The following is a 16129-nucleotide window of genomic DNA, read 5'->3' on the forward strand; positions in this document are numbered from 1 at the left end:
AGTACAACTTCATTATATCAAGGAAAGTGCCAATATACCCACTCTTCATAGGATATTTTACATTGTTAATTACTCAGTTTCTGGCCCTAAGTCAAACCTTAGTTAAAGTATACTTATGAGTTGTTTCTCCAAATAGAGTGCCCAATGAATGATTAATACCAATAAAATTACTGAATTAATTTATGTTTGACCTCCATAAATCATTTGTGATGATTCTCCTATTACATTTGCATTCCACATGTAAATTCATTTCAGCCAAGGACCTGAAGTCCCATCAGATGTAAATATTGTATATTTCTATGTCGACCACTTGGAAGACGAGTCTCTGACTCAAAGTGTTATCAACCCTAATGTAGTCTTTTACTATAACTATTATATATGGACAAGATAAATGCTAAGTGTTTGTGCTAAAATTGTGCTAGTGCATATATATATCTTTATATCTATATATCCTCTTTTCTATACCAAAGTAGGCAAGCCACTGATGTTTATATTGGGTGTCTGTGTGGAGGTCACCTACACTACAGGGGGAGCCACTGATGTTTATATTGGGTGTGTGTGTGGAGTTCACCTACACTACAGGGAGAGCCACTGATGTTTATATTGATCTGTGTGTGGAGGTCACCTACACTACAGGGGGAGCCACTGATGATTATATTGGGTGTGTGTGGAGGTCACCTACACTACAGGGGGGAGCCACTGATGTTTATATTGGGTCTGTGTGTGGAGTCACCTACACTACAGGGGAGCCACTGATGTTTTATATTGGAGTCGGGACGTTGGTGTGTGGAGGTCACCACTACAGGGGGAGCCACTGATGTTTATATTGGGTCTGTGTGTGGAGGTCACCTACACTACAGGGGGAGCCATTGATGTTGTTTTTTGGTCGGTGTGGTGTGTGTGGAGGTCACCTACACTACAGGGGGAGCCACTGACGTTTATATTGGTCTGTGTGTGGAGGTCACCTACACTATAGGGGGAGCCACTGATGTTTATATTGGGTCTGTGTGTGGAGGGAGGTCACCTACACTACAGGGAGAGCCACTGATGTTTATATTGGGTGTGTGTGTTGAGGTCAACTACACTACAGGGGGAGCCACTGATGTTTATATTGGGTGTGTGTGTGGAGTTCACCTACACTACAGGGGGAGCCACTGATGTTTATATTGGGTTTGTGTGTAGAGGGAGGTCACCTACACTACAGGGGGAGCCACTGAGGTCAACATTGTCAACTTTATTAGACTAAAGGTTAATATAGGTAATAAAATATCCAGATTCATTTTCAATCACTTTGATTATTAGATGGGAATATAGGTTTATCACATTGATTATGCAAACTTTTATTGCCAAAATACATCTTTTGTATGGGACATTCATTATTAATTCCATGCTGGTTTTTGTCATTTATGTGGGGAACTAGCTGGGACTGGTTGGGGTTTAGGAGATGTTGACAATGTGACGAGTGAGACAGTGATAACCCAGTGTCTGTATACTTACTGCGGCTTCAGCCCCCGTCTGAAAATGTCAATAAGTGTGATGAGAATACATAAGGAAATAGCACAAGGAACACTGTAAAGTACACCACATCATGACCCATCTCATCTCTGGACAAAAAGTCATTCCGGAAACAAATTAAACCATAAAATTGAAGCAGAATTCAAAATTATTTTGTTCATAATAGAGAAAATGAGCAGTGTGAAAATTAAACAAGAGAAACTAAAGAAAGAAAAAAATAATTTTTTTATTAGGCATGCAGAATTATCTGTCTTACATATTTGTTGGAACAGAATAAATGTTTGACATGTACTGAACAGACATTTGAATATAGTAGAGGGCAGACAACAATGTGGAGACCTTGTGTGTTCCTATTGCTTTTCCTCTACATCTATAACTATTGATACTGTTGTCAGACATTGTACTATATCACAAAAGAAGGGTTGTGTTTACATTAAAGATTAGGAATGAAGACAGACAATAGTTAGACCAGCATTAGTTCCCTTAGTTAGGCAGAGTGGTATATTCTAGTAACACTTCAGTGTATAGCCACACCAGATACTGGTAAATATTCAGGTTAGACAGCAAACAATTATTTATTTTATCTAACAAACAATCTGACAATTCTAATGGTTCAGAGCATCAAGGAAACATCCAGACTTTACGAGTACAACACCACAGCCTCTATGAGACTAATGATCTAAACACATCAACATGACTTCGGTGTCAGTGTTTAACCATGGCTGCTGTAGATCAACTAATGCTATAATTTAAATCAGATATATATGCACAGCAAGAAAACTAAGTAAACTTTAGTGTTTACAGACAAACCGACTGCATGACTAGCACACAGCTACACACAACACCCCTCAATGTCTGGAACATGCCCATCCCTACCAGTACACGCCCGTCTGTACAAGTTTACTCCCTCCCCACAACTAGCACACAGCTACACACAACACCCCTCAATGTCTGGCTGGTACATACCCATCCCTACCAGTACTCGCCTGTCTGTACAAGTTTACTCCCTCCCCACGACTAGCACACAGCTATGCACAAAACCCCTCAATGTCTGGTACATGCCCATCCCTACCAGTACACGCCCGTCTGTACAAGTTTACTCCCTCCCTCAAGGTTTTAATTGTCTACATAAATCTTATTGTCCTATAACTCCTTCAAGATTCATTTTCTCTGACCAATAATGATAATATGGAAATTTACCTAAATTTGTAGTATGTTGAGCTTTAAAATTTGTCTCAACATGGTCAAGAATGAATTGTCTGTATCCCTCCAAGACTGAATTGTACATATCCTCACCCGTCTCAATCCTTGGCCCTTTAATACAAGATTCCTTACCCCTCCCTGTAAGTTTTCCCCACACATCTCTAGATTTCAGTCCCCTACGCCTACATTTTGGTATGTTTCAGACATTTACCTGTGCTGAAATTCCAATGACAAGAAGCCACTGTTGCTTGGCATCAGTCCTGTAGTTGATAATCTGACATCCAGCCAGGTTAGTATGTCTGTCAAAGATCTTCTGGGGTTGTGAGTCGCCTACAAAATAATCACAAAATGCAATTTCTCTGGCTGCAGGTTACATGCAAATAATCATCAAATACAATGTCTTGTGAACATTTTATTCTGTTCTACACATTTCCAATAACAAATTCTGTGTTTAAATTGCTGTGAACCAAATTCTTACATTGATAGCTTCAATTTGCACTTACATGTGATTGATCTATAGTAGATTTACAGACATTTAAATGGTGTGAAGATATTTACAATCATGAAAACTTGTCTAAGTCAGTTGGCTATAGTACTTACCTTCCATACTCCAGTGGTAGACACAGGTTTCTGTGACCAGAGCTACGGTGTTGACAGAAATCCATTTCCAGAAAATAACATCATCTGTCATGGTGTGTGACTTCATCTTGCTTTTCATCTCAATATTGAAGATTTGTAGAGTTTTCCCAGCTATCAAAAATAATGGTCATTCAGTTATATAATAATGATATAGAATGAGATAAAAAGTCAATATAGATAGTAGCACAGGAGGAATATGACAGTTCCCTGTAATTATTACACTGGAGGAATATGACAGTTCCCTGTAATTATTACACAGGAGGAATATGACAGTTCCCTGTAATTATTACACAGGAGGAATATGACAGTTCCCTGTAATTATTACACAGGAGGAATATGACAGTTTCCTGTAATTATTACACAGGAAGAATATGACAGTTCCCTGTAAATTATTACACAGGAGGAATATGACAGTTCCCTGTAATTATTACACAGGAGGAATATGACAGTTCCCTGTAATTATTACACAAGAGGAATATGACAGTTCCCTGTAATTATTACACAGGAGGAATATGACAGTTCCCTGTAATTATTACACAGGAGGAATATGACAGTTCCCTGTAATTATTACACAGGATCCCGGAGGAATATGACAGTTCCCTGTAATTATTACACAGGAGGAATATGACAGTTCCCTGTAATTATTACACAGGAGGAATATGACAGTTCCCTGTAATTATTACACAGGAGGAATATGACAGTTCCCTGTAATTATTACACAGGAGGAATATGACAGTTCCCTGTAATTATTACACAGGAGGAATATGACAGTTTCCTGTAATTATTACACAGGAGGAATATGACAGTTCCCTGTAAATTATTACACAGGAGGAATATGACAGTTCCCTGTAATTATTACACAGGAGGAATATGACAGTTCCCTGTAATTATTACACAAGAGGAATATGACAGCTCCCTGTAATTATTACACAGGAGGAATATGACAGTTCCCTGTAATTATTACACAGGAGGAATATGACAGTTCCCTGTAATTATTACACAGGATCCCGGAGGAATATGACAGTTCCCTGTAATTATTACACAGGAGGAATATGACAGTTCCCTGTAAATTATTACACAGGAGGAATATGACAGTTCCCTGTAATTATTACACAGGAGGAATATGACAGTTCCCTGTAATTATTACACAGGAGGAATATGACAGTTCCCTGTAATTATTACACAAGAGGAATATGACAGTTCCCTGTAATTATTACACAGGAGGAATATGACAGTTCCCTGTAATTATTACACAGGAGGAATATGACAGTTCCCTGTAATTATTACACAGGAGGAATATGACAGTTCCTTGTTAATTATTACACAGGAGGAATATGACAGTTCCCTGTAATTATTACACAAGAGGAATATGACAGTTCCCTGTAATTATTACACAGGAGGAATATGACAGTTCCCTGTAATTATTACACAGGAGGAATATGACAGTTCCTTGTAAATTATTACACAGGAGGAATATGACAGTTCCCTGTAATTATTACACAAGAGGAATATGACAGTTCCCTGTAATTATTACACAGGAGGAATATGACAGTTCCCTTTAATTATTACACAGGAGGAATATGACAGTTTCCTTTCATTATTTTTCCAAACTCCAAGAGAAATGTTATTGAACTTTACAAACCTTTGAGAGCAATAACTTTGCTAGCAGGATTCATGATGGCAGAGTCGGCCGAAATAGGGCGTCTGATTGGGTTATTAGTGTCGTTCATATCAATGATGACGACCTGGGCTGTTTCGCTGACTTTCTCCCTGATACAGATGTACTTATCCGACTCCATGGTAAGGGTACTGAAGCCAATGTTAGATGCATTGATGCCAACATTTTGGAGCTGAAACAAGAAATGATTTATATAAAATATTTCTCTGATAATAAGCATATATACCAACAATGACATAAAATAATTTTACACTTAACTTCAAAAGTTTTAAGCTCTTATCTTAAATACCTTATTCCATCTATGATCTTTATTAATTATCAAGTTATCTGCTATTGGTGGTAGGTATTAATTGTTTTGTTTTAGCATTAATTATCTGATAAAGTTTAGTGAAAAATATATTAAGTTCGCAAACGCATAACAATCAATACCTACAACAAGAGCAAATAACTCTATCACACTAAGCAGAACAGTGTTTATCTTAATTAATGATGGAACTCTTTAAAATATTTTATTGATCTTGAGAATAAGGTCATTGTGTAGGCTTTCTTACCTTAAAACATTTTATTGATGTTTCATTCCCAGCAGCAACATTGCTCATAAAATATTAGAGCAAACCTCTGACCTAATTATACATAATTTCACCTTGAAATATTTTGAAGGACAAGGATGCCGAGTAAAAGTGGAAGAGTCAAAATCAATGTTGACCAATACCGAGTTGATCTACTCGCTGTACGTTAACTGTAGCCAGTCATTGATCAGTACACTGACAACTATATTTGGACAACATGCTTTAATGGAACAGCTAACTGGGGATCAATATCTCTCTACTACAGACAATGGAGAGCTTTATCAATGGGGAAACATCCCAGACCTCAGCCAGACTGTATAACAAGGTGCAATTTATGTACTAGAGGTAGTCTGCATGTAACTATTTATTGTTGTTTTTATTTTACTGTAAAGTGCCCTCTAGACTTAGGCAATTGTTTAGCCATAACTAAGATAATTATGCTTTTTTCCCTAAAAAATAAATGCTTTTTTCCCTAAAAAATAAATGGTTACACACAAACTAGTGATGTAATAATCAGTACCAGGACAAGAATTTTGATGAAGAGCAGGCAAAATGTTGAACATATCTTCTACCAGTATTATGATACTACTACAAGTGTTCTATGACACAAGGTACAAGACAGGGGTGTAAAAAAAATTTCAAAGTCACTTGCCACGGGCAAGTAGAGCCCAATAATTCACTTGCCTGAAAAATTAAATTCTACTTGCCCCTAAAAAATACCTTTTTCATTGCAGTACTGTACTACAATGTAACAAGAAAATTAAAAACAAAAAAAATAAAACTTATCTAACAAACATTTCTAATTCTATTAGATATATTTCTTTTATTATCAGAAGAACAATAATTAACAAAGCAGCATTATTTGCATTTTTAACTTTCTTTTTTTGTTTCTCCATCTTTTTTCATTCTTAATTCCTGAATTCCGGAAACCGGATTCCGGCTCCATTATTAGTACCCAAGAGCAACTTCCTACCTTCAACAGAGATTGTTTTTACGGAGAAAAATTTCTTTCTTATGGCTAAAAAATACCGGTTAGACAACTAATAATGTAAGTTAACTCTAAAAGGCATTAGTATGTAACTTAAAAGCAGTTAATTATCATTTTTATCGGCTTGAATGTCTGAAAAACGTCTCTGAACAGAAGGTGCACCTAGCTAGCGACCAAGTTATGCCCATTTCGATTTTTTATTTTGTTTATTTTTGAGAAATAAAAATTGTTTCTAATACTAAATTATTTGTTTTAGAAATATTTAGGAAAGTTTGTTTCCTCATGTATTTAGTTATAAGTCTCATATACCATGAAACTTAGTGCACCAGAAAAATTATGTACAGAAATTCATTCAGCTGGCACTTGCCCAGGGCAAGTGAACTACCTTTTTCTACTTGCCCAAACTAAAAAAACTGGTTGCCCGGGGCTTCTAGTAAGTGGATTTTTACACCCCTGCAAGATGTAATTTATTCATAAAATTCATCTGGCCATCCCTAATAAATTGTTCCTTTCCCTTTACCAACCCATACCAGACAGTGTTTTAGGTAGGTAGGACATTTGTTGTCGACTCGTTAGACAACCAATACACAATATTATAATTTTTTTTCCAAAAACTGAAGTTACAATATTTTATTTTGGGACTGACAGATTTATCTTTTTCCAATGTTGTCATGCAGTTTGATATCTACACTGTGAAACCCATAATTTTGGTCACGATGAAAAGGACCAGAATGATCACTGCAGCATACAAATAAGTAGGGCTGGATCAATATACAGAGGATTCCGCTTATTTGCATAGGTCATTTTCCAGAAGAAAATATGCAAATAACCGGAGTATTCGAATAGGCGGAGATGACATTTTGCACCTCCGTTTGACCCCACACATATGTATGTGAATAGGCAAATAGATATCGTTTCGTTTTTTGATAAATACGTAAATTTTTTACACTTAAAACGAACAACAAGTAATTATTTTCGAAGCTGTAAATCGATTTTAATTGTTTAATAACAAAAAATATTCCAATATTAGATTCTTGTTTACGTTAGATCGACACGTGAATATTTGAGAAACAGCTAAACGATCGATATCAAATGCAATTAGATTCTACTAAACAGGATTGGATTTGTGTCTACAATTCTGAACCTAAATAATAAACAAATTTACGTACATTTGCCTGGCAAAATGAACTTATGATCGTGATTAAACTTCAAAGTGCCGATCAACTAGTAGTGTTGTTTTTAACAACATGTGTATATGAATTCGAAAATGGCGGCAGGTGATGAAGCCATGCGTTCACTCGACCTAAATGTGTTTTGAGAATTTTCCCTGTATTGTTGATCTATACGGTGAATAGCTTGATAACATTTCAGAAATTAATGCATATTCAAGTAGCAATGAAACAACGTAGCAAGTATCTTTTGTATCCTAAGCTTACACACTGTACGAAACTTGCGGTAGTCATTGCACGCCGACTTTGCATGCTTTTATGTCTCGTTCAACGAGACGCTTGATACGCACATGTCTGTCGTAGTCAACAAGACTCTGGTTGAACGAGACTACTCATGAATGGCGATTGTTGTAAGGAAGCATGGTTTCTCCAACCGATCGCGAACTAAGGTACGTTACGTTAATAAATAAACATATTTGAAAATGCAAATGCTTTAATTAGATGTTTGAGTCAGTGAATATACTAAAGTTATGATCAACCGCTGCTGATGTAAATCATAACAGCGTCGAATACCTTTGCAGATTCATGCATAAAATAACGAGCCATACTATAACGTTAATCTGTTACCAGGATGATTTCTAGTAAAAGTGAAGTATCTTGAAACATATATCGGCGAATTTCGCTAAAAATATATTGCAACATTGAAAAATATTCGATTTTATTTTTAGAATTTCCCAAATATTTTATTCAAATAACCGGAGGTCATGTAAAAGTCTATGCAAATACACGGAGTTGAAAAACAAAGATAAAGAAGGAAAAAATCGGGACCGCAGAATTTTATGCAAATAACCGAAATATTCGAATAACCGTTATTCGATTATGTGGAGTCCTCTGTATTGATATACCGATACATATCAGTTTTAAGAAGTGTATCGAATATTGATACCCAGACATGCTGTATATCACTGTATCGTTTTAGCAACTGAACATACTGTTTTCATTATAGAAAGAGGAAATTCCAAACAAAATTTATTCTAAAACATCATTCAAGTTAAAGCATTTCAATAAAAAGGAAGTGTTTAAAGCATCTGTGTCACCTAGATGGATTAGAATGCCTTTTCATAACTAAGAATACGATTTGACAGAAATTAATCAAGACAGATGACAAACCAAATCAAATGTTTGGTAGATATATGCCAGGTTATAGAATGCTTTATCAAAATTGTCTTTTATTGCCACAATGTTCGCAACACAATGGTCAACTGAATTTGAAAAAAGAGGTCCAGTATATCGTCAACATGTATCGCGTATCATTTCAGTGTATTTTCAATATGTATCGTATCGTTTTAGACCTTCCAATACCCAGCCCTACAATTAAGTCATGTTATATGTAAACACTAGGCCTTAAATAAATTGGTGTTTATTCTTTTATTTGCTATCTTTCTCACATTGACAACCCAACAGACCAGCCTCTATGTCCAAAATATTTCATAAGGATCTTACAGCCAAAGATTTCTTTTTATAGAAATAATCTTTCAAAAGGAAAATAAAAACATTCCTAATATCATGAATTTTCTCAGAAATAACAAATTTATTCCTAAGGACGGTGTGTACCTAAAATAAACAATTTTGCTAGCTTTAAACTTTCCAGTACACAAAATTTTTTGTACATAATGTCATTTTTCAATGTTCGTTGTTGAAACCGCGTACAATCATGTGTCACTTAAAACCATTTTAGTATTTTTCTAACCCTTCAAATGAGAAATTAATTCCTTTAATTTGAAATATTATAATAAATACAAAACTATAGTTTAATATTGGGTTTATTTTTACATAAAAAACTATCATTTCTTTTAACTTAACACATGAAAATGTATGTAGAATGATCACAGAGAATACATCAAAACCGAAAATAATGAGGTGTATTTTCATGCAAACATCGACTCACTAACATATGTTTACTTTATTTATTTCGTTTTAAATGCATTTGCTTGATAAACACTACTTATAATTGCTATGAACTATTGAAATTAATGATCGCACAAATACATAACAAGTGGATTGTCCCTGGTAGATAAAAAAAATTTAAAAGTTCATATTATTGATATGAAGCAGTGTTTAAGAAAGGTTTAGGCTAGTTTATTTACTACAGAAGTGAAACTTCCAACAATCCACAGACACACCCCCAAAACTTTGATCACTATCTATCTAATGTAAACTTGTAGGATCTTAATATTTACAGTCAAAACCAACACTGCATGTGATTCAATTACTGACACAGAAAATGCAAACTAATTCTGCCGACATTCTAACAAAACATGAGTCAACCGATATAAATGGAAATTACAATGTTGAATGTCAAACATGTCGATATGGGTCATTTTTAGGGGGCGTAACAGCAGTGTCAACCCGGAAGGGAGAGAAACCATTACTTTCACTAAGTGAAATTCATGTATAATTCTTGTGAAATATTCACACAGTCAGCTAAAAAACTACAAATAAATTAGAATTTGATGTTCTTCCGGTTTTTACAAAAATTGACAAATACTATTTCCGGTAACAGAGACTGCCAGATCATCGATCTTGTGGGCCGGGTAGACACGGAACTATAGATGTATTTATTGCTTTAGAAATACTTTAGGGCACATAAGCACATTTATTTATCATATCATACTATAAAACATCATTAAAGTGTCACTAGAAACCCCAAACAACACCACAATGTTTATAAACTCGAAAGTGAGGGGCGTGTTTTCCTCCTGGTACTGAAACGAGCCGGTGTATCATGCAAAAAAATTACCTGTAAATGCTCCTGAAACCGTATGGGGAGCAATGTTGCCATCTTGTTAGTTCTTTATCCCCGTATGAGTCCTTACACAAGATGATTTTCAATCAAAATCAAAGATATACCGGTAAAACCGGTGGCTGCGTGTCTGTGGGTTCGTTCTTCTTCTGCCAAGATGGCGGCCACCGGGTGCGAGAGTATTAAAAGTAGTTCTTCAATTCATACGCAAATATATTCAATATATGTTATCAAACTGAGGGATCATAAATATACAATATGAACTGCAAATCACCGCATATACATGTATCAACTTATTTTGTTATTCAACTTCTGGTGTTGATCTATAGATATTACTTAAGTTTTACTTTCACACAGAACACTTTTTTATCGCGGATTTATGATAAATGTCCGCATCACTAAATGGCGTCAGCGCTAAGTAATTCATTTAGAAGCAGTTCCGTGTCACGATAAGGGTCATGGGCAATGTTGCGTGTCGTTTGCACTCAATGAAGGACCTGTCGTTGTCACGTGCTCATATTATTACCTGGTTGTACAGTGATAGATGACCTATGGGCGCAAACTTTTGTGATAACAAGTGATGTAACGTTATCTCTGCATCATTTGCTGTACTGAAAAGTAGACACCCATTCGCATAATATTTACGTCCACAGGGACATGTGAATATCAGTATTGTCTGTTCTTATATTGTCAAATTTTTTATACTGAAATATATACATTGTACATGTAAGTAATTTAATTGATAAGGAGGATGATGAACAATTATAATAGGCTAATGCTGTAATTGACAAATGATCTCCTGGAGTCAAGACATGAAGACGTGGCAACATCAATATATTGTTGCTGTCAGACTGACTAGATATATAAGTTGACAATATGATTCCCATCCAGAACTTTATAAATAATAATTTAGAATAATAAAACAAAAATACTCGAATGCCCGGTGTTAGGTATACAAGGTATCCTAGTATCGGATATATATGTTTCTGCAAAAATGTCCTTGCATGGTTTCTAAAAATAATTATCGATCTAGGGAGAATAACTGACTTTTTATAATATCACATTACTGCAAAATTAATAGCCTACGGTCTAGTCATCAACGTTAAGACTTTTAGATTTAATACCATCAAGTTTTACATTTCAACGCAAATTACCCACTTATTTATGCAGGTGATACGTGACTAAACCGTGTGTCTATAAAAATCATTTCCATTGCTCCTTCTTCGTGGACACTCATGGTTGCGTACACGTCTATGATCTACTTGCAAGATGATGATGATGATGCAAAGTTTGCCACACAATTTGAACTACGTTTTCTGACTTAGCCTATAATCTGTCCTCCATACTCGTATCCACTCAGTATAATAGTAACCCCTGAAATATCAAGGATGCCTGAAAGGCTTTAATCATGACGTGAGATGAGGATCCTCTGTGTTTCGTATAGACCTACGCTTCTCATTATTGCAACCGAACTTGATTTTGGACCATGCTAAGTGTTGAGATTGCTATATAGAAAGTTCCCTTGCTATCAATAACGGGGTGTCAAGATGATAAAACCACGTGGACTGAGTACTGCATATCATCGATATGTTTCATTTTCCGGTGATTGTGACGTCACAAAATCACGTCAATATTTATGGCGTCATAATTACAAAATGCTGAGACTAATCGACGTAAATTATATTTCACATATGCCTTATCTCTATCAGACATTCCATATACTTTCTGCAACAGAGCACTCTGCAACCGGCTCCCATGGCCATGAAAAGCACCACTTGCAGATACCTCCTGCAGGAGTCGAACTCGCTGTTTCCGATTTGGTTCGTTTACAAGATTTTGCGCGAACACGAATTCATCATCACGCACCATTTTTTCCAGGTTTTTCTCGATCGGGATCTGCGAGGGGTGGATGGCAATGCTGTCCTTGCACTGTATCCTCATCCCGATTGGAATTTACACTATGAACACCCCCTTCCAAACCATCAGAGAACCCTCTTCCTCCAACACTTCCTTAGTAGTAGCACCGGCTGTGAAATCTGTTGGATTATCGACAACAACGACCTCGGGATGATGATTCAGAGTTAGGCTGAAAGACGAATCCTCCGTAGCAGCAATAGTCTTCTTGGACCATGTCACTGAAGGTTTCCGTCGTCTCACTGGTGCTGCAGGCAGTGGGAGTTGTATCAGAGTCGGAGATGCAGTTGATCAGGAGAAGCTGATTCCTATGAAGAGCCTAGGCTTTCCTCCACCACTTTCAATCTCAACCATGAACGCTGGTATGTTTATGTTGGGCTGACATGTAACAATGTAGGGTTCTTCATCCCACCTTTTGGCCAACTTGTGTCTCCCTTCGAAGGCAACCTTTTTCATCAGCACCATATCTCCGACGCTGATGGTTGATCCGCGTACTATAGTATCATAACTCATCTTTTGCTTCCGTTGGGCATTAGAAACACTGACTGAGGCGAGCTCATAGGCATTGTCCAATCGGTGTTTCAAGTGTTCCAAGTAGGCAGGCATTGATGTTTCCTTATGTCCAAAATATAAAGACCAAATGTTAAATCTACAGGTAGATGCGGATTCCTGCCAAGCATCAAGTAGTATGGCGACCGTCCACTGGATTCCTGTCTTGCACAGTTATATGCATGGCCCAGCGATGTTATGTGTGCCTTCTGGTCTTTCTTCTGATCAAAGTACAATAAAAATGCTCACAAAGCCCATTTCCGATCGGATTGTAAGGGTTGGCTTGATACTTCGCGATCCCAGTGGCCTTGTACAATTCCCTAAGAAGCTCGCTCTCAAAATCAGGATTACGGTCGGACGGTCGGAATGAATCCTCTTGGGAAGCCCATAATGAACCACGAAGTGATTAAAGAGAGCATCTGTTGTGGCCTTGGCAGTGGTACTCTTGGTCGGAATAGCCAGTGCATATTTCGTAAAATGCTTCGTGATGATCTGGCTCCGATTTCTCGAAACAAAAGTACAGACTTAAGTCAAAACTTAAGTTTTTCTCCTTATGTAACTTATGTTGATAAAATTGACTTAAGTCAAATTTTGACTAAAGTTTGTTTCTAGAAATCGGGGCCAGGACATCGTTGAACCCACCTTTCGATGTTTCCAAGCACAATAAGTCCATGCACACAAGCTATAGAGGCTGACATGAGCTGATATTCACGAGAGGGACACAACTGTTGGTGGGGAACTTGCCAAGAATACAACGCCGACAAGCCTTGATCAAATCATCGCATCATTCCGACCCAGGAGAGCCTTTCTTGCAATAGTGATAAATTCTTATCAAGTCCAAGATGACCCACTGTCATGAACCTTGGTAAGTACTATCGGTACCTGGGAGCAGGGCGGTTGTTTTATTTCTTCTCCATTTACGGTGGTAAATCGGTAGAGAACATCCTCCTCAAACTTTGGCTTATCAAAATTGTTATTAGGACCGAATGGATCCCGGAAAACGGCACCTCGTCTTTGTGTGGCTTCCTACCGTCACGAACCCACGGGATCCAAAGAGAAATATTAGGATCATTTCGCTGTTCCTCAGATACCATTTTGGTGTCTGTGACCCTAGGTTCGCCCATGATCGGCTGAGACGTCAGTTGACATTGATACACGCTCTACACCGGGAGTTTGCACCTGGAATGTAAAAGCTTTAATAACATCGTCTGGGATAAGATACTCTTCTGGCTTCGGCAGAGATAGATGTCCAGACATCCCATCCGCATCGGTCAGTGATTGCCCACGTCAGAGCAAGGAACTCCAATCTGTATGCAGGATACTGTTATTCAGACTTCGATAACCCTTTACTGACATAGGTAAGTACATTCTTCGTCCCATTATCGTCCTGATATAACGCTGCCGAGTCCGAGCAAGGAGCATCGGTGTTCAAGTACTAATGTTATATCTGAGGAGTGGCGGAATGATCCCGATATTTCTTTTTGAATACGTTTGTATTTTGTATTTCAGGGCATTGATGTTCACACGACTTTGATAGAAATATGATACTGTCAAATCAAATCAACACGAATGTTAAGGGAAAATTGAGTGGATTACCAATAAATCACAATACAACGCAGAAGGCCACTGTCAACATATCAACAAGTGTTCTTAGTACAGTCCTCAAACATTCCCCTTTTTTGGGAAAGATTTCATTTAAGAATATTTCACCGGACAACAGGCAAAGCCTTGGTAAAGGTAATTTTTATTCAAGGGAATACAGAAATTATATTGTCTTACCGATATAACGAATCAAAAGTAACAGGCGGTTGGCTGCTCCATGCATCCGCCTTTCGTCCTGGTCTGTTATCCGTCTTCAATTCTTGTTATCAGTATTTATCAAGCTGTATTCAAAGGATTTCTTTCTTCTTCCCGGATTCCATGTCTTATGGTTCTTCTTTATCCCTAGTTATGCATATTTTTGTAGTGACAAAAAAGCAGGATTGCAGAAAGGCAATTATGTTTTTTGAGAACTGAGGTTTGCTTAGAACGAAAAAGCATACCCTGCCTCCACTCCGTTCACGTCAACGACCATCTGTCAGAAATCGTCCTGGTCCGTTTGTTCATAGCTACGTCATCTCAGCTAAGGTTTGTTATCAGCTATTTCTGAGAATTTACTGAAGAACTCGCTATTAAATTCCACACGTTGGTTCCACTTGGTACCTAGCTTAAATGCATCTTCGATTGTGACTATTTTGATGATTAGTGTGTGCTATCACAATTTTTTAGAAGGTACTGATCGAATGGATCTTTCTGAATGTTAGTTTCTATCAGTCTTAGTTATGCCTATTGTATTGTGGAGGTCTATCTGGAATCATGGTAAATGACAGTGTGCCATCGTGGATATTGACACTTCAATTTGTTATAACTATTGTAGTATTTCGTTGAGTTCAAAAGGGTCTTGATTTATTGCCATCTTTATCTTGACGATATTTTACAGAAGGCACAAAGGGATATTTTATCTAGTGTTGTCTTCATGTTGGATTACAAAAGTTTGTTAACGTTTAAAGTCTGAATAAGGAACGTCTCCTTTGACACCACCTCACTTTTGACCTTTGGTTGAACGCTCGCCTCTGTGAGGTAAGCTCTGGGTTCTGTCCCATGGTCGGGACCCACAAAAGTCTAAAAAAGTGGCATTTTTTTTGCCCCTGCTTAGCGCTCAGCATGCCGGGAGTGGGACGACTGGTTCGCCCGTTGTCAGCATAATGTGACCGGGTGGGGTGTGTTGCTTGATGTCTTCGGCGGCATGCTTCAGTGATATAGCACTATAACAAGAGGCCCATGGGCCTTAACGGTCATCTGACTATTGGCACAATACAACATAGTCATTTAAATATTTAAGCCATTTTGACCCCTGTGATCCTGAATGAAGATCAAGGTCATTTATTTTAAAACAAATATGGTGGCCCTTCATCCCAGCATGTTACAGGCCCAATATCAGGTCTCTAGGGCACTTAGTTATTCATAAAAAAGTTATTCAAAGATTTTAGCTTTTTTGACCTCTGTGACCTTGAATGAATGCCAAGGTCATTCATTTGAACAAACTTGGTAGCCCTTCATAAC

The 16129-nt window shown here is 37.3% G+C and overlaps 1 protein-coding gene across 3 annotated transcripts in view; it reads right to left on the bottom strand.

Annotated features, from left to right (window-relative positions):
• LOC138332261 (clathrin heavy chain 1) overlaps positions 1 to 10738 on the bottom strand; it is a 35714-nt gene extending 24976 nt beyond the window's left edge. For 2 of the 3 annotated variants that reach the window (XM_069280280.1, XM_069280279.1), the window contains exons 1-5: positions 10562 to 10738; positions 5000 to 5207; positions 3319 to 3468; positions 2930 to 3048; positions 1498 to 1515 (exon numbers count right to left, since the gene is read on the bottom strand). In XM_069280280.1, the coding sequence (XP_069136381.1) occupies positions 1498 to 1515; positions 2930 to 3048; positions 3319 to 3468; positions 5000 to 5207; positions 10562 to 10603 (537 nt within the window). In that variant the 5' untranslated portion in view covers positions 10604 to 10738. The remainder of the gene's footprint in view (positions 1 to 1497; positions 1516 to 2929; positions 3049 to 3318; positions 3469 to 4999; positions 5208 to 10561) is intronic. The other variant, XM_069280281.1, reaches the window with a different exon arrangement.
• Between the last annotated feature and the right edge of the window lie 5391 nt (positions 10739 to 16129).

Source organism: Argopecten irradians, chromosome 9 (assembly GCF_041381155.1).
Source record: "Argopecten irradians isolate NY chromosome 9, Ai_NY, whole genome shotgun sequence".
Lineage (NCBI taxonomy): Eukaryota > Metazoa > Mollusca > Bivalvia > Pectinida > Pectinidae > Argopecten > Argopecten irradians.